Source organism: Haliaeetus leucocephalus, unplaced genomic scaffold (assembly GCF_000737465.1).
Source record: "Haliaeetus leucocephalus isolate CR32 unplaced genomic scaffold, Haliaeetus_leucocephalus-4.0 Scaffold157, whole genome shotgun sequence".
NCBI lineage: Eukaryota > Metazoa > Chordata > Aves > Accipitriformes > Accipitridae > Haliaeetus > Haliaeetus leucocephalus.
This window is the reverse complement of record NW_010972593.1, coordinates 639,062-663,321: the sequence shown is the minus strand read 5'-3', so window position 1 is coordinate 663,321 and position 24,260 is coordinate 639,062. Positions and strand designations below refer to the sequence as shown.

The 24,260-nt window shown below is 46.5% G+C and overlaps 1 protein-coding gene and 1 long non-coding RNA gene across 6 annotated transcripts in view; one reads left to right on the top strand and one right to left on the bottom strand.

Moving 5' to 3' along the window:
* Window positions 1-1,582: 1,582 nt before the first annotated feature.
* On the bottom strand, window positions 1,583-9,135 carry LOC104828515. The gene is made up of 2 exons (XR_774025.1): window positions 8,825-9,135; window positions 1,583-2,006 (listed from the first exon to the last, which is right to left on the bottom strand). It is a non-coding gene; the product is annotated as an uncharacterized LOC104828515 (long non-coding RNA).
* Window positions 9,136-19,966: 10,831 nt separating this feature from the next.
* Window positions 19,967-24,260, top strand: part of TPM4 (tropomyosin 4) — a 9,640-nt gene continuing 5,346 nt past the window's right edge. For 3 of the 5 annotated variants that reach the window (XM_010562230.1, XM_010562228.1, XM_010562229.1), the window contains exon 1: window positions 23,770-23,948. In XM_010562230.1, coding sequence (XP_010560532.1) covers window positions 23,817-23,948 — 132 coding nt within the window. In that variant the 5' untranslated portion in view covers window positions 23,770-23,816. Of the gene's footprint in view, window positions 20,277-22,750; window positions 22,877-23,769; window positions 23,949-24,260 lie in introns of those variants that run through there. The other 2 variants (XM_010562227.1, XM_010562226.1) reach the window with 1 other exon arrangement.

The following is a 24,260-nucleotide window of genomic DNA, read 5'->3' as shown; positions in this document are numbered from 1 at the left end:
GTACCTTTTACTAGAAGAGGGGCATAGATTTAGGACTCTGTTGCTGAGTGTGTCCCATCTTCAGTGGCACGCCTCCACTTTAATATTATTATTATCATTTAAATTATTATTTATGACTGCACCTAGAGCTGCGTGAGGCACTTTCCAAGCACTCAGGAAAGTACTGGCTCTGGTCCAGGAAACTCATTATTTCAGGACAGACAGACGTGCAGAGGCGCTGCATGGTCAAGTGGCAGAAATGCTGACCCAACAGCACCAGCACACTCTCCACTGTGTGCCTAGCTTGTTGGTTGACCTTGGAAAAGTCACATTCCTTCTTCCCATGCTTAGTCCCATCCCACTCTTTGTCCATTTCAGTTGCTTGGACTGAAAGATCTTCAGCTGTAACTATGATCATGTCTTTGTCTGTCTTAGAATCTCTTTCTTTGCAAAGTCCAAGGAAATACTTGGGGAAATATTTTTGTTCCTAGGAAAAAAAAAAATCTGAGAAACTCCATTTTCTGTACATTTCTTCAAATGCTCTTGTTGGAAAAAAGAATCAAATGTTTTCTCACTGCCAAAAAAAAGTCCAGAAAGGCATGTTTTTCAGTTGAAAGACAGAAAATGCAGGTTTGGGGGGTTTGGTAAGACAGTTGCCAGTCATTGAAATTTTCTGGGGAAAGTACTGTAGTGGTTAGAGAAACATCCATTTTGTCCTGAAAATTAGTTTGAACCTAAAAATCAAGTTGCTGTGTGAGCAAGGGAAGTGGTGAAACCTGTTCTTCTGATTTGTGTATTACAACTCCTTTCTATTTCTTCCTTTCTTGGTGCTCCCAGCTCACTGTAATATCCCTAGGGCACCCTTATCCCCTCCAGACCTCCTCAGCAAAGCCCTCAGCTCTTCCAACACCTTCTTGCTTTGCAGGCAAGGGGCAGCAAGTGCAGGAGCTGGTTTGAAGCTAGGCAGGTACTGATTGACCAGCCAGTATCTAAATGCCAGCTGGTCACTTGGCTGCTGCATCTCAAAATAGATAGGGAACAAGAGGTGTAATTACCTTTCCTTCAGTAGGATATTAACTCTGTCTCTCTGCTATCCAGCTGCTGTTTTTTCATGAAAATTGCAGGAATCCTGGGTCTGTGAGACCTCTCTCTTTCTATCAAACTGGGCTGAATCAGGTCAGCTGTTTCAGAAGTTATTGGAGCAGGGGGACTGGCACACAGATGGAAGAACAACACAAAGAGGCTCATTGCCTTATAAACCCTGGCTCAAAAATAAGGCAGTTTTGGTGTAACAATGGGTCCCTAAAGTCAGGTGAGGTAGTCGCTGTAACAGTGACCAACCAGTCTCTGTCCTTTGGATATATAAAGGCTGTCAAACTCCAGGACTGTCTATAGTGCGCTTAGTTGCTGTACATAGCCTTCAACCTAGAAACCAGGGCCTCGCTGTATAGGAACTGCTCAGGAGCCCAGACAGTCCCTAACCTGAATCACTTACAGCTGGATGGACAAAGAGTAGAAGGAAGGGCAGATTACATTATCTCAGACTTACACGTAGGAAAACAAAGGCCAAGATCAGCAACTTACTGAGGAATCCTGTGAGAGAGTCGGAAGGAGGCTCAGATGTCCAATGTCCCCATCTAGGGCCCTAAGCAAAGTCCACCTCAGCTCCTTCTTGCTTCATCACCCAGGCAGAAGTCACCCTTTCATGGGCATTTCACTCTGATTCACTGCCCTCAGGAGCTGAGTCAGTCTTACCCACGCTTCTCCTTTGGCAGCTGAGACCACACGGCGCGCTGATGAGGAAACGTTATTTGTTGTTTTGTTTGGATTAATTATTCATGGGCACAGTGCTGAAAACACTCAGAGCTGCTTTCTGAACAGTCCTTGAGCTGGCGTGCAGGGAGGGACTTACCAAACGCTGGTGGCCGGGCTGCCTTTCCACAGCCAAGCTCTCTTCCATCTGCTTCCCTTCAGCCCTTGTCACACTCCCCATCTCTCATGGCTTTGGCTGTGCTCTTTGGCATTATCTGAATAAGAAAGAGGCAAATACTTGGAGCACTGTAGACATGCAATCAAAAATGGCATTTGACCAAGGAGGCACTGACCCTGACGTGGGGAGAATATAAACCTGATCCTCTGACTGTTTTGTTTTTTCAGTCACACTATATAGCTGAGGATAAGCCACTTGCAGGGTTTCAGACCTGTTTATCCTTCCGCAAAAGATGCCTTCACCCTCCTTCAGATAATCTGCAACTGTCTGTAAACCTTTTTCCCATAAGCAAGGCTCTCCCTCTTTAGTGTGTGCTCCTGGAAATCCATTTTTCATCTTAGAACAAGGGCAGCCTGTAGCTTTAGGAGCACTTTGAGGATGTTTACAGTAAGACAGAGCTTGAATTGCTCTAGACATGTTCACCCCCATGCATATGCATTAGCACTAAATGGTGGTTTTCTGGGGTTATGGTTCCATAAACATTTTCTGACAGGGTACAGACCCTGCATAGAAAACTTAAGCTTAGCAAAAGTAGGATTACTTTCTTAGTTACTCTTCTGCAGACCCTTAGAAATCATCTATGGCTACCCCCTGGGGTCTCTAGAACAGAGGCTGAAGCTCTTGCAAGTTTCTAGGGGTACCTCTTCAGGGCTAACATTTGCTTAGAGAGCCCATTATCACGCCTTGGACTGCAACCAAGATACTCGTGGCCTGTAGGCAGCGGCTCTACCAGGCAGCCACCCCACCCAGCCGAGCCAGTAGGTGGAGGGCTGAGTCCTTTGACTCCTGTGAATTGCTCTTTGTGATTATGCAGACAAGAAACTGAGCCTGTGCTGCAAACATTTCATCAGAACTGAGAGGAGTTCAGAGTTTATGGGGTGGGGTTTTTTGTTGGGTCCTAGCAAAGGACACTACAAGTCTACTTAGGCTGATATCAATCACTGGTTGGGTTTTCTGCAAAACCCAGGAACAGGATTCATATTCTAGCACTTGCTTCCCCACTTGAAATTTAAGGGGATTGTAATAGCCAAGGATTTGCTGTGAGCCCACCCTGTAGCACATCTACCCCGTAAAACACCAGGACACAGGAGAGGGTATTTTTCCCAACTGGGCAAAATCCTCACCCGGTATACATGGGCACAACTACAGTGAAGTCCAGGAAGCTGTGCCATTATCACACCAGAAAAGAACCTAGTTTAGAATATACTTTCCATCCATTAATTCTTTGCCTAGAGCCAAGACAGACCCCCCCCATGGGACATATTAGCTCAGTTTCATCTACTGCAATCCCATGCAACTGCACAGGGGAGGAATTTAGATCCTATGGACCATGTTCTCTGCTTTTGTTAAATGAGCTTCTTGGGCTGATCAGTAAGTAACTGAGCTAAATACACATGTCATTTTCTGGCCTGCACACTGCAAGAGGTCAGCAGAGGTAACTGTACTGGTGCTTTCGGAACTTAAAAATCACTTAACTGATTTCAAGGAGTTTACACCAACAGAGAGCTTGGCCCGTGAGTAATACACATAAATATTACCTTCAGCCACAGAGATGAAGTCAGTCCCCCACCTGGCTGTTGCCTAAGTAACGCATCTCTAGGAGGATATTTTTTAAGCTAGTGGTATTTATCCAGTAGATGGAAGCAGGCCTGTTAAGGCCATACCAGGTCAACATATGTCTAAGCATGTGCTGAAGAACTTAATTAGTTCTCCCTGAGAAGAGAGACTCTCAGTGCTATTTAAAGGATCGTTATCCTACTGTGAGATGCCTTGGAGCCTGCTGCTAGGCCTAAGCTTAACAGGGCAAGTCTGTAGTAGTTGGATGGGAGCGAAAAGTCTTCCCTCCATGCTGAGGAGTAATTGCTGAGCAACCTCAGGAGCTGGAAGGTCAGTGCAAGGAGCAGGCATCACAAAATCACACTGAAACCCAGTGTAAGGGACTTAATTCATGTCTGAGCTGTAATGTTGGCTTTCTGTGTGGGGTCAAACTGTGTAGATCCCATTATTTTTCTGGTTTCTTTTTCTAGAGATCCAACATCTTCTGCTGTGCTTGGTGACTGCTTCTCAGGGAATTCCAGTGGGAGTTAGAAGGGGTGACAGGATAGTGGAGTAATATAAGCCTGGAGTGAGCCATGGCCAAGTGTCTATGTCAAACATCGATCCTTATGTGTCATCACAGGAATCAAATGTAGGCAGTAGTTTCTTAGCATCAGCTAAACTGGACCTTATGCAAGTGGCTCAGTCATAGTTTTCATTTATGAGACCAAAAATCGGAGACTGTAAACTGAATGCCAATAAGGGAATTAGCCAGGTTCCCCAAAGATGTATGGTTTTGTTATTCTGCCAGGAGGTAGCTCCTTGAGTTGGATGGACCTTTGGAAAACTAGGCTGAACTGCCTCTGAAGGATAAAACAGGGTCCCAAGCATATTAAAGCTTGTATAAGCACTGGCACTCACCAGAGACACTGAGGCTGGATTGCAGAAGAGGGAGAATCCTGGACATGCTTATCTTGACCTAAGAGTGGCTTATATACCACGTGGGACCTTGGTCTGCTTTTTGAGCTGTCAGGAGTCGTTCCTAGATGAGTTGTTATGGTAACTGAGCTAATGCCTTGAGATAGATGTTTTCAGGTGGCTCCAGGCCAGAGAAACAACACCAATAGATTCCAGATAATAGACTTCTGCTAAACTCAATGCTGGCATCTACTTTATTTAACCTATTCACCAGTGACTTACTGAACTCCATTCTCCAGGCATGCCGTATATGATGACAATAGCTGCTTGGCCTCGATGAACCTCAGCTTCCAAAAGACTGAGGGGATCCCATGTGCTGTGGCTGAGTCTATGCCAGTAAATTAAATGTGCCTGGGACTTTCTTCTGCATTGAGAGGACAGCTGGCCCAGAATGGCTAATGTTTTCATATTAAATTCTTACCCTCCAAACCTGCATGGTCACATCCAGACAGCCCATAAGGAACAGTCCCTGGCCCATGCTGGCTCCTGAAATGCACCTGAACAGGGCCAAAACTGCAGTGCAATACTCCAGCATTGTAACAGAGAGCAGTCGTAGTACTGGTTTATTTATTAGTACAGACATTGTCTGACTGACTGCTGGAGGTGACCACACAAGAAAGGAGCCTGAAACCAAGTGCGAAGGCTCTGTCAATGTGCTTGTGCTTATACCATGTTCAGATCAAACTGAAGCTGTACATCAGCTACCGTCAGTAACAGGCACACAGCACGTCTAGGAATTGCTCTGGATCACCCATTTCTATCCTCTGTTTGAAATAGCTCATGGGTTAAGTGGTGGATTCACCAGTTCAAGACAATATCCCTCCACTTAACATCAAACATCAAAACGCAGCCAACAAATTATCAACAAGAAGCAGCAAATGTCGTACACCCGCTATCCAACACCGCTGCTGACTACACCGTGAGAGGCTTCTTTGGTTGGTGTTCCGCAGCATGCACCCAGCAAGGAGCATCCGGGCAGCTCGCTGTGGCAGACAAAATTCGGGAAGAGTCATGCCAGTTTCAGAAACTCCCACATCACCACCAGACCAGCTGAGCAGCTACCTGGCTCTGGGGCCCTGCACCGCCTCCAGAGCAAGCCAAACAGGTTCTGCCATGGCGTGGTCCACAGTGCCAGGACTGATCACGCCTTGGGCATTTGGGACAGCCTGCTGCATGCCCTTGTGGATGCTGTTGCATCTGTGCTGGATGGCTGCTCTTTTCATGTCGAGACTCACTGGTAGTCTCCTTGCGCTGGGCACTGATGGCTTGAACACCACAGGCTGGCCCAAGGCCACTGAGCTTGGGGGTTTCTCTCTCTGCTTGTTCATTCACATTTGAAGTCTTGCTTTGCTTGTTTTACCCACTTGCAAACCATGTTACTGTAATATGTAGCTCTCTAGGGCAGAAACTGTTTTTCAGCACGTTCTTTGCTCAGCCTCTACTGCAACAGGATTGCAATCTCAATCAGTACAGCAGTAAAGTGATTAACAAGCTCTGCACAAAGGGGAATTGCATACTCAGTGGATGCAATATTCCCTGTTCTGGCCTGCCTGTGTGTTTTCCCAGGGCGAGAGGTCATGTTGACTGAACTCCAAAATGGCTTGCTCAAACTTTTAAACACTAAGGTCCAGATAAATTTTCAGCATTAGCTGGAATGCTGATCCCTTTCCTGCCAAGCTGCAGCCTTAAGTGAATTTTTATGACTAAGTTATAAACCCCAGAAAACACGAGCAAGAAGTGGAAATGCTGACTTGGCCTATGCTAAATGCCAATTATCTACAAAGGCATTAAGCAGGGGGGGATGAAAAATAGGGTCATTTTCATGTTTTCTCTGGTTCAAAGTAAACTGTCCCGTGAGCCACTTGTAGGAACACATAGCATGCAGAGTGACCATTAATATTTATAGGCACGACACTGAGCTGCAGACCTTGGCAATCAAAGCAACTCCACTTTTGGAATTAATATAGCTCTGCTTGGCTGGCATCTCAGTACAAAAGAGTAAGTAGGAGACACCAAGATTTTCAGGGAGAACTTAAGGAGCAGATGCTGACCTTTAATGGAGAGGGTCCATACTTCACTGAGTCGGTGAAGTACTAAAACCAACTCTTGAATCCTCAGGGCTGCTGGCCAAACCCAGCACCATGTTCTCTATTCCTCTCTGCTCCTGTGGCTCCTAGACAGTCCCAACACTGCATAGGCTACTCATATTCCCCAAGGTTGCACACTGTTGCCCAGCTGATACAGACCAGCATATCTCTGCGGATGCTATTGGAGCAACATGGATTTTTAATAGCTAAAGATCTGGCTGAATAATCTTAAGGCTCAAAATGGTGCTGTAATATCAGTTGTAATGCAGCACCTGCCTTCTCCCACTCTGTATTTCCTAACCCCCAGTTGAACTGTTAGAGAGAGCCCTCTAAAAACCATCCTTCTCTATGCTGAGGATCTGGCAAGGTGCTGAGTCACAGAGGCTGCACTCAGCCCAGCACCATGGACCGAGCAGGGCGATGACTGCCAAGCCACACACAAGCATGTCTCAGAAATATCTAGGGGAACCATGCTACAACAATAGCTCAGTCACCCTCATGAGCCTTTAGAGAAATGTACCCCTGATACCTGGGCATTTACCACTCATGCCACACAAAATACTTTGGGAGTGGCTGAGGTTGTCACAACCCAATAATCCTTCAGGTCCAAGAACTCGAGGAGAGACGTGACTTCAGGGAGAGACTGTCCACCCCCCCACAATGTACCCAGCCCTGGGAAAAGGAATAAGAGATCAGCCAAAGGTGCTTGTTTAGGAGCCAGGAAGGTTTTGGTGAAATTCAAGGAGAAAAATATTAGAAATCCCACTCCCTTTTTCATGTACTCACAAAAATTGAGCTGGCACTTCAAGCAACAGACTCTAAATTTTCAAAAATGGCTAGTGACTTCAGGTGGGCACCCTGAACTCAGCGCACCAGGGACAGGATCTCCTGGTGATTTTTTGCACTGCTGCAGTTATGCCCTGCTTTTGCAGCATGTGGGAAGGTGCATAGCATATTATGGAAATCAGGCATCTGTCAAAAGAGCGTCAATATGTGCACTCCATCAACTGAGTCCCTCCAAATCCGTTTTTACTCTCAAAAATTCAGGCTGTACAATTTAGGAAAATAAACACTGGAAACAACAACAAATAGAAATGCTCCTGCCATTAAAAACAAGGTGAAAAGGAGGAGCTGAGCCAAGTTAATCAGAGAGCTGAAATGAGATGTTGGAGAAGGGGGCTGTGGGTGACCTGGGGTTTGCAGTTAGCTGAGTGAAGTGAAATCTCTTGTGTCTGGCTGAGCTCTGAAAGGCAATGCTTTATTAAATCTTCTTTGTGTGAAATTTCAAGCTGCCTCTGGACTGGAAAATAGGACCATTCCAGTATGTGGCATATAATCAGGAACTGAAGTCTTTAGCGCAGGTTTTTCTGCAGAGGAAACTCTGATCAACATAGACACATAACTCAGAGGGCTCAGGATTTAGAAAGCTGAATTAGATGCAATACACCCATGCTCTGCTGTGCACCTCTTCTATCCAGTATCCCCCAAATGCTTCACAGAACTAATCATGCTGGCAGCAACAGCCAGGCATTAGGAAAGACAGTGCAGGTGGGCATAAATTCACCCCACTGAATCTAAACTATCCTGTGGGCCAGTGGGTCTCAGGTCCATTATCTCAGGTTTCATTCCCACTGGAATGTAATACTTGCCCTAATTGTTCTCCTTTGCACCGCCTATCCTGGAAGTCTCTAGTCTCACTGTACTTTCTGCTGTGATCTGGCCACATTTTGGGAAGCTGCACCCTCTTGCCATCTCTGTCCAGCACTCATTGTGCTTTGCTGTAAGCTGGCAGCTCACAGCTCTTCCCTGTCAAAGCAGGACTGCGCCACCCCCAAATACTTGCAGAAAGTAACTACTAGAAAGAAATGGAGAGAGCCAGACACAAGAAGAAAGAATAAGGGCAAGTGAGAGGCTCACAGAGCACTCCCCCATGTCGCACGATCACCCTTCCCCTTTTGCACGTCTTGTCTCTCCCTCTGTGTTTGGCCACGTAGTCGGGAAAGTGCGACCTGATCAGAGACAGGACAGGCAGCACCAGCCAGATTTCCTCCTCCCCTTACCCCCTTATTTCACACCACAGCATGTCTGGATATGAAGAGCCTTGAATCTCAGTCCGCCTGCTGGAAATTGCAGGGTTTGAGTTCCTAATCTGCTTTCTGCAAACCCCAACAGGAAAGCGTCCCAGGGGGCTGAGATACACAAAGCATTCCCCTTCCTTTGCACCGCCCCTGCTGCAGATGAGCTCCTTGCCTACCTTTTATTGCTGACTAGAAGCAGGACAGAGCCATTCTGGATATTGGCTTCTTTGAGAGTCTCGTGCTCCTCGAGCTGCCTGGAATTGTAATAAAATGTCTTCTTCCAGGAAGTGACGCCCTCCCGTACTAAGTGAGCCCGTAGGTCCATCACTGTGTCTCTGGGCTTGACTGTCAGAGGCATCATCAGGTCCTCATCAGCCAGGTGCACCTTAATGTGGTACCTCTTCCAGCGAGAAAGGCTCCTTCGCAGCGTGTCCATCCTTTCCAGCTCACCAAGGCCAGTGTGGCAGAGAGGAGCATCCAGCTGGGAGGTAGGTAAAGCAGGGATGTGGCTCTGAAGAGGCTGTCTGCTGTGAACAACTTAAAATGTCCTGCCAAACCTGTTCCTCCCAGTTGCCGTGCTGCATGCTTCACATTCCAGGGAAGAGCTCACCTGGCTTCAAGAGCCTGCTGGCTGGGAAACCTCTCCATGAATCATTTCCACACACCCCTAAATCCCATAATAATTACAATGTCTTCACAAAGTGCTCTTCATTCCAATGGCTCTCAGAGGACTTTAAGGCTGGATCTCTATAGCCATTAGAAATGTGGGTGCATGTGAGAAATGAATGGGTTTAGTAACCTCACATCTCCTGCTCTAAAAAGCTGCCAGCTGTGGAGTAGATCAGTTCAACAAAGTAGGCGTTGAGGAACCTCACAGCTGTTCAACATGGCCATTTTAATGAAGAAGAGAAAAGTACTCTGCATAGTGAAAAAATCCTCGTGGAGATAACCAGAGCATCCTGAAGGAGACACAGACCCTGGCTGGTGTGAACACCCCTTGTTAGTGCAGTGCAGTTTCCCCTAGGAGATCTGTATAGTTATTGTAGGCAAACAAGCTGGGACCCTCCAAAACGGGTAGGACTCATTCATTGCTTGTCATACCATCAGGTATCTAATATTGAGTCACACATGCTCCTCACTGGTTCATCATCTCGATTTCCTCTTCCTTTCAGATCCCTGCCTAATTGAAGGGCTGATTGTATCCTCCTTTAACACGTGAGTGGGAACAGCATCACAGGGCTGCAGGCATGCTACACAAACAGGCGGCAACAGAGGCCTCAGAATACCAAGAGGAACATGCAATACTTTAGTAAATACAACGATACCTCTGAAAGGAAGGAAGCAATGCCAGCCATGGGAGCCAGCTGTAATTGAATGATCCTGCAAGGCAGACTCTGGCAGTCACAAGATGATACTTCAGAGCAAACATCATCAAGATAAGGAAGTCTTTTTTTTTTTTCTCAAAAAGATCAAGTCACCCTCTTATCTTGTAGGTAATTTCCTGCAGCCCATATTACAGGAATTAATTCCCTTGTCCATTCTTCTCAACACAGACCGGTATTTTCAGACCAAAGTACTGCAAGATAGTTGACTTCAGAGTCTGCTCTTCACTAAAAAGGGGCTGCTCTTCCCTGTTAGATAACAAAACAAACTGTCAGATTTTCAGATATGGCAGCAGTCAGCTCCCATTGAGAACAAGAGAGATGTCCACTCTCCCACTGAGAAACAAGGAGGTTTCCACCCTGTCTTCACAACTCTCTTCTTTTTCCCTCCCCAGCACATTATGTCTCTGCCAAGAACAGCAGCAAATATCTTCAGTTACACCACAGGCAGTGGAGATTTCCCTGTGCACTTGAGAAGAACTGAAGTTTCTGCTAGCAAGATTTTCTTTCCAGATTCAGTCACTGTAAAGGTATGATTGTTTTGGTGGGGACTGGGATTCTTGGGTCCTCGCTGTGCCACTGAGGTGCTGCAAAGGCTTCAGATGAGTCATGTCATGCCTTTGTGTTTCTGTTTGCTCATCTCATGACTGCTGCATGGTGTAACACGTGTCCATTAAGCGCCTTGTGGGAAATAGGAACAGCTTTTAGCACAGTCATGGTCTGGATGCATTTAAAAATGCCTGGATCTACAGATATGTCACTAATCTTTTTGAAGACAGGACAACATGCCCCCCATTAGAGAAGGAGAAACTGAGGCACAGGGTGGTACAAAGCCGTTATAACAAAAAATGTCAAAGGTTAGGCTCTGGTCCCCATATCTAGGCATCTCAGTGAGAGGTCTCATTTTCAGAGACCTACAGAAACTTTCAAGCCTGGGGCCTGGCATATTCTTCTCCATTGGGGTGACATTCACTTGGGGAGCCAAAATTCATCCCTGGTGTAAAGCCAGAGTCTCACAGGTAAAGCAAGGGTCTGATCCAATTCCCACTGCCATCCAAGGGCAGACTCTCATTGACGGCAATCAGAACTGGATCAGGCCCCAGACACACTGAGGTCTGATGGCTCTGGCCAACAGAATTTGCCCAGTGAGTGCCAAGGGAAGCATAAGGCATTCTTATTTCAGCAGAGCCCGTCTGGTGTCGGCAAGTCCATCAGCTCCATCCTTCTAGCATACGTGACAGCCTGACAGCTGCCAAATACCTCCCTCAGACACCTTTCAGACGGCTCCTGTTTATTTTTAGGACAGCTCTTTCCAGTCAAGGCTCAGATGCGTATCATTACATAGAAAGGGGGGATGGTGGCAGAAAGAAAACACAGCTGTTATTTTTATTTCTTTGCCTATGATGTGGTTGCAAACTTTTCTCATGTACCCCCATCCGCCCATATTGGGACCCTTCATTTTATGAAAAAAGATTATATTCTAGCCTATGAAAGCCAGGATAAGGAGAAGCCTAGCAGTGAAGTCAGCTTATGAAATATTGAAGCAGTGAAACCCTCACTGGAACACGTGAATGTCTAATGCCAGTTCCAATTAATTTTGAATTTTTCATTAAACCATTATTAAAAGCAAGAGGACAGCAGAAATAAGGGAAATTGACTTGGGCAGTATATTAAGTACCTTAGTTTTGCTGGAGGATGTTTTATTATCTGTCCAAAGCAATTATTTCACCAGCTCCTGACAGTTGGTGGGCTAAACAGAGGTACAGGATAAAGTTCTAGATGGTCTTTTGTCAAAGTTACTTTAATTTCCATCCCCTACCCTGCACCATGCAGCCTACTTGGGTGATGTCTCTGGCATGTCATATCTGGAGGACAAGACATGGAGTCAGAGTTCTGAGAATCTGCAATAATGTGTCACTCTGGCATTATTTACAAACCAAATAAAAACTTATTGACTTAAGCTTTTCCCCATATTGAGGGCAAACAGAAGACATGCAAACATTCAGAGAAACATTCATTAGAAAAGCCTGAAAAGCAATTTAAAACCCAGGTGGGCTATGATTTTTTTAGGAGGGGGAGAAATAAAGCAACAGCATTTATAAAATGTGTCCTCTTCCGTTCTGAAAGCTTCCTTACTCCATTGACTACAGCAAAAGAGAAACACCTGCCTAAATTAGGTGCTTCATTAAGATGTCTCAAGCTGGTTGAGATGATCCTGGGCCTTATAATGTCATCTTATAATGCCAGAATAGAGACACTAATTTCTTAGGTGGGCTGTTTGTTTGTTTGTTTGGCAATAACTGTGTTTTGCTGCTTGCTGTGTTGCTCTCCTTGCAGAAGACAACAGAGGAGAAGTGGGATGTTGCTCTATAAGGAAATAAAGAAACCTTTATTAAAGGTTTATTTCCTGGTAGCAATCATAGAGAAATTGCAACATCTGGGGAAAATTCAACAGTGATTCCCCTGGCAGAGCCTGTAAGTCTTTGGGGAAAGCACTCTCACGGTGCTGGTCTTCCTGGCAAGGAAGATACTTTGCTGTTTCCTGAAGCTCTCTGATCCCAGGTCATGTGGTCAGTAATGCTGAAAACTAAGGATGTTCCTCTGATGTTTGTTTGGGGTGAGTTTGTGTTTGGGAGCAGATAGACAGCAAGGGATGAAGTGTGAGAGATGACTGCCCTTGTCAGGTTGACCATGCTTATACCTGCAACTCTACAACACTCTGTACTTTTTGTTAGACTCCCCTAAGTACACAATTCTGGTGGCGGGCACGTTCTCTACCCCATGATTGTCCTCCTGCTCCATTAACTGATGGTGCAGAGGGAAGGCTGTAGTGTTGTGAGCTCCGAGACCCACAGTGGGTGCTGGGGAGCACATGGCTGGGAGAGATTCACTCACAGGAATTGAATGGCCATGCAGGACGAATCACGAGGCTTTACAGTGATAACTTAAGGTTAGAAATCTCCAGCCACCTAATTCATTCAGTGCCCCAGATATCTCAGGTGATGGGGCAGCTTAAGGCACTAGTATTTATATTCCTGAAGTACCCAGAGGCCCTACCTAGAGCTGTACCACCATGTGCCAAGATGAGTAAGGCCTTTCCTATCACCCAGTGCTTTCCTCCTCCTGAGATGTGCTTGGTTATAAAATGACTGGGCTCACTTTATATGTCAAGTTACATCTACAGCAAATGAACAAAGAGCTAAAAAATGATTAATAAATGCTTTGAGAAATGGATAATTAAATGCAATGGCTTTTTAGAGTCCAATGGATAAGCACAAAATATGTAAGCCCAAGTGATAACACTTTCTCCTGATATAACTTATCTACAACATACTGCTCACATCTGCAAGAGTGCTTAGGAATACTATTAACTTCTTGCACACCAGGAATAGAAAGAGCCTTTCTGTGATGGAGAAGCACTTCTCCTGGGGATTAGGGGCAAAATCCTCACTGTTTAGACCATTTAAAATCCAGAAAAGCTGCAAGGTGCTTACGTTAACATATACGGGAGGTGTGAGTGACGAGGGAAGGTGGCAGTCTCTGCACTGACCCTGTCCTGTCATCTGCCTGTCAAGCTATAGGGTCCTGTGCTCCCAGGCCAAATGGACTCTCTGTTCCACTGAATACCCAGCCACAATCTCCCATCCTTGCCTGGCACAGGGGAAAATGTCCCTGTCATCCTGTCCTGTTTTAGACCACAGTCAGGAGCTCTCCATCTGCTCCAGCAGTATAACAGATCTTTAAAAAAGCTGTCACAAAAAGGGGGCTGATCCTAGTTTCATTCTTTTTGGAACAAATGAGGATTTCTGCCACTAATGCAGCTGAATTTACCAAGTCAGATGGATCCTGCTGCAGTATCTGAATCAGACTCCAAAAGGCCCTACAACATCCCTGGCTAGCTGCCCAGCATCAATCAATATTGCGTTACTGGGAGCTGCTGGACTCTGTTTGGCCTAGGATTGAACTTTAAACAGACTCCAGAAAAAAAGCTGAGTATATTCAGCTTTGAAGGAGAAAACTTGCCTGGTTTTGGAACATAAATGAACCTGCAAGTTTTCTGCGCAGAAGTTGGATGTGAGTTGGTGACAGTTTCTGGTGGAAAAGGAAATGTGAAGGAAAAAAAACCAGTAACGCACATGTTAAATGAACCAGTCAAGTGCAGACAATGAAAAAGCTGAAAAATGGATATGGAGGAAAGCATTTTGCGGTGGTAGTTATTTCTCACTGCAGTTCTTTATAACTTTCCAGATGGGAGATTCATGACCCTAGGAAGAAGTCTGTATCCTCCAGGGTTTGGCCTGCAGCAGCCCATGACTTACTTGCCTGCCAGATTTGGCAATAAGCTGAGAAACAAGCAAGACAGCAAAATGCTTGTGGAAACAGCAAAACAAGAGATAATTTAATTAATTGCTGGAAGAGTGAAAAAAATAAACCTCTGTGCGCAAAGGAAGGTCCTAGATGGAGAGAGAGTGAGTGCTCATGCCACTGAGGACTCCAGAGGAGCTGGCATCCCAGGCAGCCAGCTCCATTCATTTGCAGGCGAAACCAATTCAGGATGCCTCAGTCTTAAAAGGTGAGGTAGGCAGAAATAGATTTGAGGCTCTACCAGCCATTCCACCAGCAGCAAGATGGTTTTCCAGGGGCTCAAGGAAGAAAGAGGATTTGTGGATCTACATTGCCATCTAATGGCAAGGAAGAGCTTAAAGCTTTCACTGTGGCCCAGAAATGGGCTGTAATAGCAAAGTAACCGAAGAGGGGATGGTCCATACAGATGGTTGTCCTCTGGTCTAAAGGCAAATACTTCTCTGCGATTGCATGGGTCTCATCGGTGAAGGCAATACAGCCAGCCCAGAGAAAGGAAGGGTAGCCAAAGTCTTGGGATAGAGGTGGCTGATTCTTCCTCTTCTGGCATCCTCTCCACTCCATTCTGTATTAGCCAGGAACGTTAACATGCATATAGGATGGGATTTGCTTTCTTCTGGTGTACCAGATACTTGCAGTGAGACAGGCTTCCCAAGCAGGTGCATGTTTCAGGTGCTGGGTGAATTCTGCCATCCTACTGAAAACTGTGTCAAATTCAGCATCTCAGGTGTTCAAGACCCTGCTGGGAAATGCAGATAACCGGGATTATTTAAGAAAAGAGGAAAATTCCCCTTGGATCTAGGCATGGGAAAAGTAGATGTACCATTTTGGTCACACCTAGCCCAGTACCTTGTCTTGAACCGTGGTGAGTAATCAATACTTAATGAGAAAGCATCAGAAAGAGGGTATTACAGATTGTTACTGCCCTGCCATACCCTTCATGCTGGGCAACAGCCCTGCAGGGAGAACCCACAAAGAAAAGAAATTCAGTGAGATATGAGGGTTTATGGATTTTGTCATTTAATAGGAAATGCCAGGAAGAGACAAGTTTGATGTTAATTCTAGTGCCACCTTTGCTAAAGTGCACTGCTAATGATACGCCATATTATATAGTTTCTAGAACAGAAAATTTACAAGAGGGAGTGGACTACTAGGAGATATTTACATTAAGAAACCAAAGGAATTTTGGTAAAGGATTATCAACAGCTTCTTCCTTCTGCTTTGAAATGTTTCAAGCCTTGACATATGTAGCTTTGCATATGAGAAGGAATTGGAGCTCGGTCAATGTGAAAGAGAGGAAGGTGATCTTTTATGACCAGGAGTTTAGAACGGAGCAGGAGCTGGAGAAGAAAACGGGCATATAAAGTGTCTGCTTTTCCCAGATAGCAAAATGGGACATGGTGTGGGTCCCAGCTAACTTCTAGGCAATAAAAATAAGTAGGGATTGAGAGCATAGAAAATTTTGAGACCTGCCAGACTTTAGGCCACAGGTCCAACCCCCCCACCCCCCATCGCAGTCTGTTAAAACGCCTGCTGCGACGCACTTCCCGTGCAACGTGCTGCCAAAGAAATGAGCACACTCTCGAACAATCCAACTTCATTTCCTTCTGGTATCCTCTCATATTTACACACCCAACCTTGCCAAGCCTTGCTAGGCCCAAACAATCCCTCTGAAAAAAAAGGAAAAACAAAGGAACTCCTACAGCCTGTAAAGCACCTTCCTGCCCACCCCAAAAAAAAGAAAAAAGAAATGGTTTGGAGGGCTCTTTTTTCTCTCTTGGTTGCTCACTGTTTCCCAAGCTAATGAAAGCCAGAGGCTGTGGGAGTGACAGGATTATCATTACTGAGGGAACAGAGTGAATTTTTCAGGTATTTCTCTCCAGTTCGTGAAGCAGGGAGGGGAAGAAGGGAATGTACCTGATTGAAGGGCTACACAGGGTGACATGTTCCTTGATGTTCCTTTCTAAATGTGGCTCTGAGTCATGCTACGGAGTTGATTAGAAAAATTATCTTCCTGCAGTAGAAATACAAAGGCAAAAGAGTCTTGTTCAGCGTTCGCTTCCCCAGCCCTGATTCTGAGCCTCCCCGAGCCTGCGGCAGGAGAGGGGCTGGTGAGCTGGCTGGAAAGCCAGCTCTGCTCATCTCAGTAATCAGGAATTATGAAGAGCCTGTAAGAGCAGCCATAGAAACAGCTCAAAATGTGCACCTAAGGCTACATGGCAGCTGTAGTCCAAGGGGGAGGCGTGCACAGTCTTGCATCTGCCTCCATCACATAAGTTCCCACGTGCCAGGTCAGACAGGGCTAATGCAGTCCTTCTCCTCTCCTTTTCCTCCCCCACTTGATGCATCTCCAAACCTGCACCCCAAAACCTGCTCCTTCTGAAAAAGAGCTACAAGGCCCGTGGCACATCCACCCCTCGTGGCGTGCAAGACCACAGTGTGAAACAGGTACAGCCCTGCAGGGTCCGGCCTGGAGGCAGGGTGCCAGCGACGGTGTTGCAAATATTCTGATAAAGAAATCACAATTTAATTACATAGAAGAGTTAGGTTTGATTAAGAAGTAAAATTGTGAAGCATAATGTATAGGATTGTTAAGTTTGAAATGTAGCCATAGAAACTTTAGGAACTGTGTTACGTGTGACTGTAGGAACCTCAATAGTGTTGAAGTCTGAAATAGCTAACCATAGAAACCTCACCAGGAAGTTACTGGTTTTCTATGTCTTGTTTCAGGAAACTAAGGAAACTGTCATGGACACCAGTTATGCTGCTTGGAAACCCCTTACCCTTCCCATCTCGATTTGAGTATCGAAGATTCCAATCAGTAGAGCTAAGTGAAATTGACCAATGATTGTTTTTAAATAAGAATATTGATAAGGTTATATAATCAAAGGACCAATCATTATAAAGGTTAAATTTAAGAACGAGCATAGTATGCATTTTTATGTAAAGAGCTTATGTAACAATGACCTGACAGAAAAAGTCTATAAAAACTGATGGATTTTGATACTAAGTTGGACATGCCTTTGGAGGAGCGATCCCCTGTGTCCCCAGCGCTGCAATAAACAAAGTGCCTGCTTCTTAACTTCACATTGATGTTAAGGAGTTTTATTCCAGATTTCGGTAACAACGGCACGATCAAGGGAGGGAAGCCCTGAAGAAGCCATAAAACATGGCGAACTGGTTTGAACTCACAGGAGCAGCGTGTGAGCTGGACCACTGGGTCGCAGCCATTAGAAGAAAGTGATTAAAGGCATACATTGCTCCAAAGGAAACTAGTGGAGATGGCCACGGCTCCACCGCAACCGGCTGGCCGAAGAGGCGGCAGCTGCCAGGATGCCGCGTGTCTCCTCCGGCACTTTGGCACCGGTCTGCGACCACCAGCGCTGACCCTAACTCGGTGGCCGGGTTTCCGCCATCGGCCCAAATCCCTGCGGCAACCCGCTGCCCTCGGCTAGGGCTGAGCCAGCAAACTCACAGGGGAGGAGGGCAAGGGGAAATGCAAGCTGTGTTACAGTGATCAATATGGTGGAGTAGTTTTTAACGCCATTTCTGCAGGTTAATTTAGTGCCTCGCCCCTACTCCTTAAACCTCTTCCCAGGTTCAGGACCTGCGTGTTTTTATCTTTGTTCAAATCATCGGAATTGGACAAAAAAACACCCATGGGGGCACCTTGTCGCAGCGGTACCCGCGGGCCAGAGGAGGGGAGGCAAATATGGCGATTTGGGGGAAAAAAGGCAGACTGAATTATGTGAGGCGTGCCAAGGAATACAGGCACACACCGGATCGGGAAGAGCCAGCACCGGTTTCCCAGCAAACACTCAACTTGCCGCTGTTAAAAATTCCGAGCATTGTTTTACATATGGGGGGGAAACCCAAGCGGCTGAACCTGGCGTTACTTAATTGCCGTTAATGAGGGATGGAGGTGCTGGGCGTGCCCGGTCCGGCGCTGAGGAGGGGCCGGAGCGCTCCAGCGGGACGATGGCGCACAGCCCTCTGGGAAGTGTAGTCCTCGGGCGCGCCGCCATCTTGGCGCCGCCACCACACAGCCTTTCGGGGCGTTTCCTGGCAGCCATCTTGGGATGGGCCGGGGAGGGGGCGAAGTCCTCTTTCACAGGCATCGGGTGGGGCTGCCGGGGGTTGAGGTCTTGGTTTTAGTAGCGGTGTGGGTGTTGTTTTTATTTTGACTCGAAACAACAGGAAATCTCTTACAAAAGGCAACCTGAGCAGTGTAGTGAGTCCTCTGACAGGCCTGGTGGTGCTTCAGGGATGGTTTGTGGGAGTCTGGCCTTGCTTATGGGCATTGTGCTGGTATTGGCTTTGTGTCCGTTCTGCCATCATGTGTAGCTAAATAAAGGCAATTTTTCCTTAGAAGTCTGTCCTGAAGGCCTCTTAGTGCCATGCCAGCTCACTCCAGAGGATGAGGGAGTTCCTGGGTCCTGTGCTGAGTCTTCTGGTACCCCTCCTGGCTGGGGATGCTGGGAGCACTTCCGAGGGAAGGCCTGACAGGGTTTGTGAGGGTCTGCAGAGAGCCTGGGCTATGTGTTGCCTGGGAGGGAGCACAAGGCTGTGGAGAGCAGAGCCGGGGCAGAATCAGGGAGGAAAGGATCAGGGAGTGGTTAATGGGACCTGAATTTGGGAAAGAAGTGGGGGAATATGAGGGCATGCAGGTCCCTGTGTAGCAAAGTCAACAAGTGCTTTCAGTCTGCTCAGGGAGGTGGAATAAGTAAGGACAAAGCAAGTGTCAGGGGCTATGAAGCTAAGCGAGAGCATATGAAGGGATGGGAGAGGGCAGTTGGGGGTATGGGGTTGTGTTTAATAAGACTGTGAAAGGAAATAGGGCTCATCCCAGGGCCATTGGATGCTCTTGTTGGTGTCCTCAGTGGAGCTGCCCCTGATGTTCCTCCCAGAGCCTGTTGTTGCTTTGCCTCAGAGAGAAGGTGACTCCTTCATAGAAGAAATAATTTACAGTGCTCATCAGCCTGCAACTTCAGGTGTATTGTTCAGTTCCCTAAGTATTTAGTGAGTGAAATTTCAAAGACAGGCACTCAAACTCACTGAATGTCTTTGAGCCTGAACTTGGGATCTAAATCTGACCTCGGTTGTGTATTATACTATTACAGGTTATAGCTAGTTCTTTTAACACCAGTCCTTATTCACAGCAAAACCCCTGCTGCCTCATAGCATATTCTGCATATTTTTATAACATAAATTTAGCTACCTCTTAAGGGTAGGGTTTTTTAAATTTTATTTTATGCATGGATTTATTTTGGAGTAATCCAAAAAGATCCTTCCCTTTGCTTCAATAGTCTTATGCCATTATTGTAAGAAGCCAGGCCATCCTCATAGATCTATTGGGCTGTTTAATTGCTCTGCAAACACGGAGGGGTGCTAATAAGCTTTCTTTCAAGCATGTGTTCATATGTCAACACTTTTGCTTCTGTCAGAAGCTTAAAAATGGAAACAGTTTTCTCTTTAAGAAAACAGGACCCAAATAAGGAGATGATGGAGTGGTGAAGATTCCTCTAGTGAGTCTGTTCCAGCTCATTCCTTAGAAAGGCTGTGTATGAAAGATCAGAGAAGAGGCCAGTAGATCTGGGTTTTGTCCAGGGGGTCTCTGGGTTTAAGCACTGTCTACAAGCACTTGAGCTCATTTTGCCTGTGACTTGGCTGGGTAGAACTTCTTTCTCTGCCCAAGCTGGTAAAAATCTAAAACTTTACTCTTCAGAATTCTTTCAGTAGCGCGACATATACAACCTATCCTTTAGCAAAAATGGAAGCTATCAAGAAAAAGATGCAGATGTTGAAGTTGGACAAGGAGAATGCCATTGACAGAGCAGAGCAGGCTGAAACAGATAAGAAGGCAGCTGAGGACAAATGCAAACAGGTAAGTAGAAATAAAATCACTGATAGCATGTGTGCTGTGGAAGTAAGTGTAACAAAATACTATGTTGCAACTTTCTGATTCAGAAAGCAAAATAATTTGAAGTCAGGTTTTCTGCTAATCTTTTCAAGTCTTTTGCCTTTTGTGATGTTACACTCATACAGCCAGGGCTAGGTATTAACTTCTCCTTTCAGCCATCTGAGTCTTTGCAAAATTAGCACTATCCACAGATTCTTAAGAGAGCTTTGTCTAACTTCTCTTGAATCTTACATAATTGCCTTAATTTTCTTGTGCTTCTGATTCCATGGAAAAGACCTTACATACTCCAAATCAAAGCTGTATACTTTGAACACCTGTAGGACTAGTGTTAATACCTCCTGAAGAGTCAGCTGTGTTTAAACATTAATTGAGCCTCTCCTTGGAGTGAATTAATAAAGTTCACTTGACTAGTCCTTGGTATACAGAGTGCCCCTTACAGGTGCCAGCTGTGACTCAACAGTAGATATGTTGTATTATTTTTTGTTAAGAATAATCAGAAATACCTTAATTTGAAAGCTCTTCTTTTAACTGAATTTGTGATAATATTTTCATATTCTTTTGCTTTTCAATGTTCTGTTTTCTGGGTATCTATCTCATATTTGAGCTATAGTATTTTCAGAGTGATCTTGAAATGTAAGTTGACTACATTCAAGTTTCCTATAGCACTTCTTGTAAAATTACCATGTCTTTTGCTTTTACATCCTCTGAATGTGGCTGCTTCTGCTACATCTTCCAGACTGCTATAATACGTTATTAGCATTCATTTGGCAAAATATTTCTTAACATTCAAGTTCAGTTTGAGATCCTGGATGACTTAACTAAACTTTCAACTGATCATCCATTTAGCTAAAGCAAGAGGAAGAAAGTTTCCAAAAGGGTCAGCTGCTGCTGTCTTCCCTCTCCACCCCCAACATAAGGAAAACTACTTGTCTCTTTTGTGTCATTACAGTAAGCTTCTACAAGCTGCATGCATCGCCTGTGTACCTAGTCCCTATTTCTTTCCTAGCTTCAGAGGTGTTGATCCGATGCTGTTCTGTTGGGCCGCAGTATCCCCAGCTAATCTTTCTGCACTCAGTAACAGCCACAGCAGATTGTTATTCAGAGCAGTTAATGGTGATTGAATGCTTAGCCTTCCTTTACATTTAGTTATCAAAGGTGATTTCCTACAGACTGATAAATGACACACTTGTGGGAATTTTCAAGTATCTATATGAGGGTAATTCACAATAAAAAGCTAAAAGAGAATAATAAATCTTTGATCTTACTCCTCTTTTCTGAATTGTCTGAAATTTTTCAGCTTTTTTTTTCATGTGGGCACAGTACTCAAGTAGGGATTTTATCACCTCCTTCATCCTGCTTACTGTCCCTCTGTTAAAGCGTCTAAGCAAGCATATTCAGTTCTTTCACACTATCTGGTTACTCTGAGTAGAAGTATAGCAACATAACAACGTTCAAGAACAGCATGCTACCAAAAATGTCATTAAAGCTATCTTTGAAGCTAGAATGAAGAAAGTCAGTGCACTAAAACACAAACTATTTTGAGTGAACTATTTTGATAGACTAAATTTATGTGAAGGTGGAGCAAAATGGTTAAATCCGTTTCTCTGTAGACTGAACTGTTTTGTATTGCAAATGAAATGATGGAGCAGATGGGTTTGCAGGCTGCACCCTTATCAGCAGCAAGCCGCCTGATAATGTAAATTCTTCAGGGAGCATGAGACAGTTTGTCATTAAACAGTCTCCCAGCAGGTTATAAATAGTACCATTCTAGCGTACAATACGGATTTATATGGTATGGAGGAGAGAGTCTGAACCTCTTGGTAGGATGGAACATACCTTGTTGGCCCACAATTAGGCAGAGAATAATTCAGGTTGGAAGGGACCTCCGGAGGTCGTCGAGCCCCACCTCCTGCTTACAGCAGGGTCTGGACCTGTTCCCTCCTGCTTCCAGAGTATCACGTTTGATTTGAAGTGTCTTGAACAACATACAAAAGATGACTAGGGAATGACCACTCATTTTTTCTAGCTATACGGGAACTGAACACTTTCCTAATCAATCATCAAGTAATAGTGTTAGAACAAACACAAGGACATAATTTTTAAACATTTATAATTATGCTGTAGAATTAACTGCTGCAGGGTGTTGTGGAGTCCAAAATAGAAATGAGGTGAAAAAGGGCTTATACCAAGTTACATATTAAATCAGATCCTGTATGTGCGGTGGCAGGAAATATTGTTCTAAGGGTGGTATGTTTTTAATGATCTTTGCCTGGCAACTGCTACCAGTCATTTTCAGACTACTTGCCCCAGCAGAACTTTGATCTGCTCTTTTGTGACTCTTCGTATGTTACATTAGGTTAAAACTAATAGTAAAGAGATCAGACTGTAACTGATAATACACCAGAATGTTTACTTCGGTTTTTTTTCTCTCTTGAAAGGTAGAGGATGAGCTGGTAGCTCTGCAGAAAAAGTTGAAAGGAACTGAAGATGAGCTGGATAAGTACTCGGAGGCTCTCAAAGATGCCCAGGAAAAACTAGAGCAGGCTGAAAAGAAGGCCACTGATGTACGTACCTATGGCTAATATTTGCCTGCAACTATGCTCTCCGTGTTTTGCAGTATGTATGTTGTACACTGATGATGAGAATCGCTGAGAGTTTTTGCACTGCAGCACTCAGATCGGGGGATGGGAAAGGCAGTGTTAGGATTCAGGGACGTTAAGTCTCCTGTCCCCTCTCCCAAAACGAGCTCGGGCTGGCTGTTCTGCGCTGAGCGCACGGCACAGGCAGTTTCCCCCCGGGAGCCAGCGCCACGCAGGGCTGAACGGGTACCCAGAGGGGAATTTTTACCACTGCACCCATCAGGGGTTTCTGAAACTGGGGGGGGGCGGTGTTGGGTGTTTGTGGGCGGGAATTCTTAAGGAAAGGTGAAATCTCCTTTAATCGAAACAAACAAGATGGTGCTCTTTCAGGGAAGCTGGGACAGAAGCAGGGATCTGCTGTGGCCTAAGGATGCAGTTTGGCTTCAGCCACAGAGCAGGCTTAAAAACCGGTCCCCGCTCCCCAGCCGCACGCCCCGGTCGTTTTGCCGTCGGAACGGTTCGGTTTAGCTTCGCTTGGCTGCGCGGGCCCAACCAGGGCAGTAACGAACCGGAGGGCAGGACTTGGCGGCGGTTTGCCGAACCCCGTTTTGGGGGTCCTCGGGATGGCCGGGCTGACCCGGGGAGCCCGGCAGTCCCGCGGCGGGTTTGGCATCGCGGAGCGGGGTGCGGGGCGCGGGGCTGCAGCGGGGCCCCCCGCGGGATGGGGGACGGGGGAACGGGCGGGGCGGCCCCGGGGCGCGACTGTCCCGGCGCTGCTTGCGCCGACTCCTCTGTGCTACGTCACCACACCCCCCCACCACCTCCACCTCCAGCCGCGTGACGTCATCGGCCCATTGAAAGGCGCGGGGCCGCGCGCCGCCACGTGCAGCACCTCCGCGCCTTGCCCGCCGCCAGCGCCGCGCCCATGGCCGCGCCGAGCTCCCTGGAAGCGGTGAAGAGGAAGATCCAGTGCCTGCAGCAACAGGCGGATGAGGCGGAGGATCGCGCCCAGGTCCTCCAGCGGGAGCTGGACCTGGAACGAGACCTGCGGGAGAAAGTGAGACCGCCCGGGCTGCCTGCTCGCCTCTCTCGGTCGCTCTCTCCCGGGCTGCCCTGCTCCTTCCTTCCTGTCTCTGGCTCTCTCTCGCTGGGGCGTGCCCGGCTCTCCCCTGCTCCGGGAGCACGGCTCGGCTGCCTTCATTCCTCAGCTGTATCCCCCTCGCTGCTCCGCTCCGCAGACTCCCTGCGGAAACCGCTGGCGCTGCCGCAGCGCCTCGCCCGCACCGTCCCCCGGGGCCGCCGGGCGCGGCGGCGGCTGCGGCGGGGGGGGCCCCGCCCCCGGGCCCGCGGCCTTTCGCGCCCTCCGGGC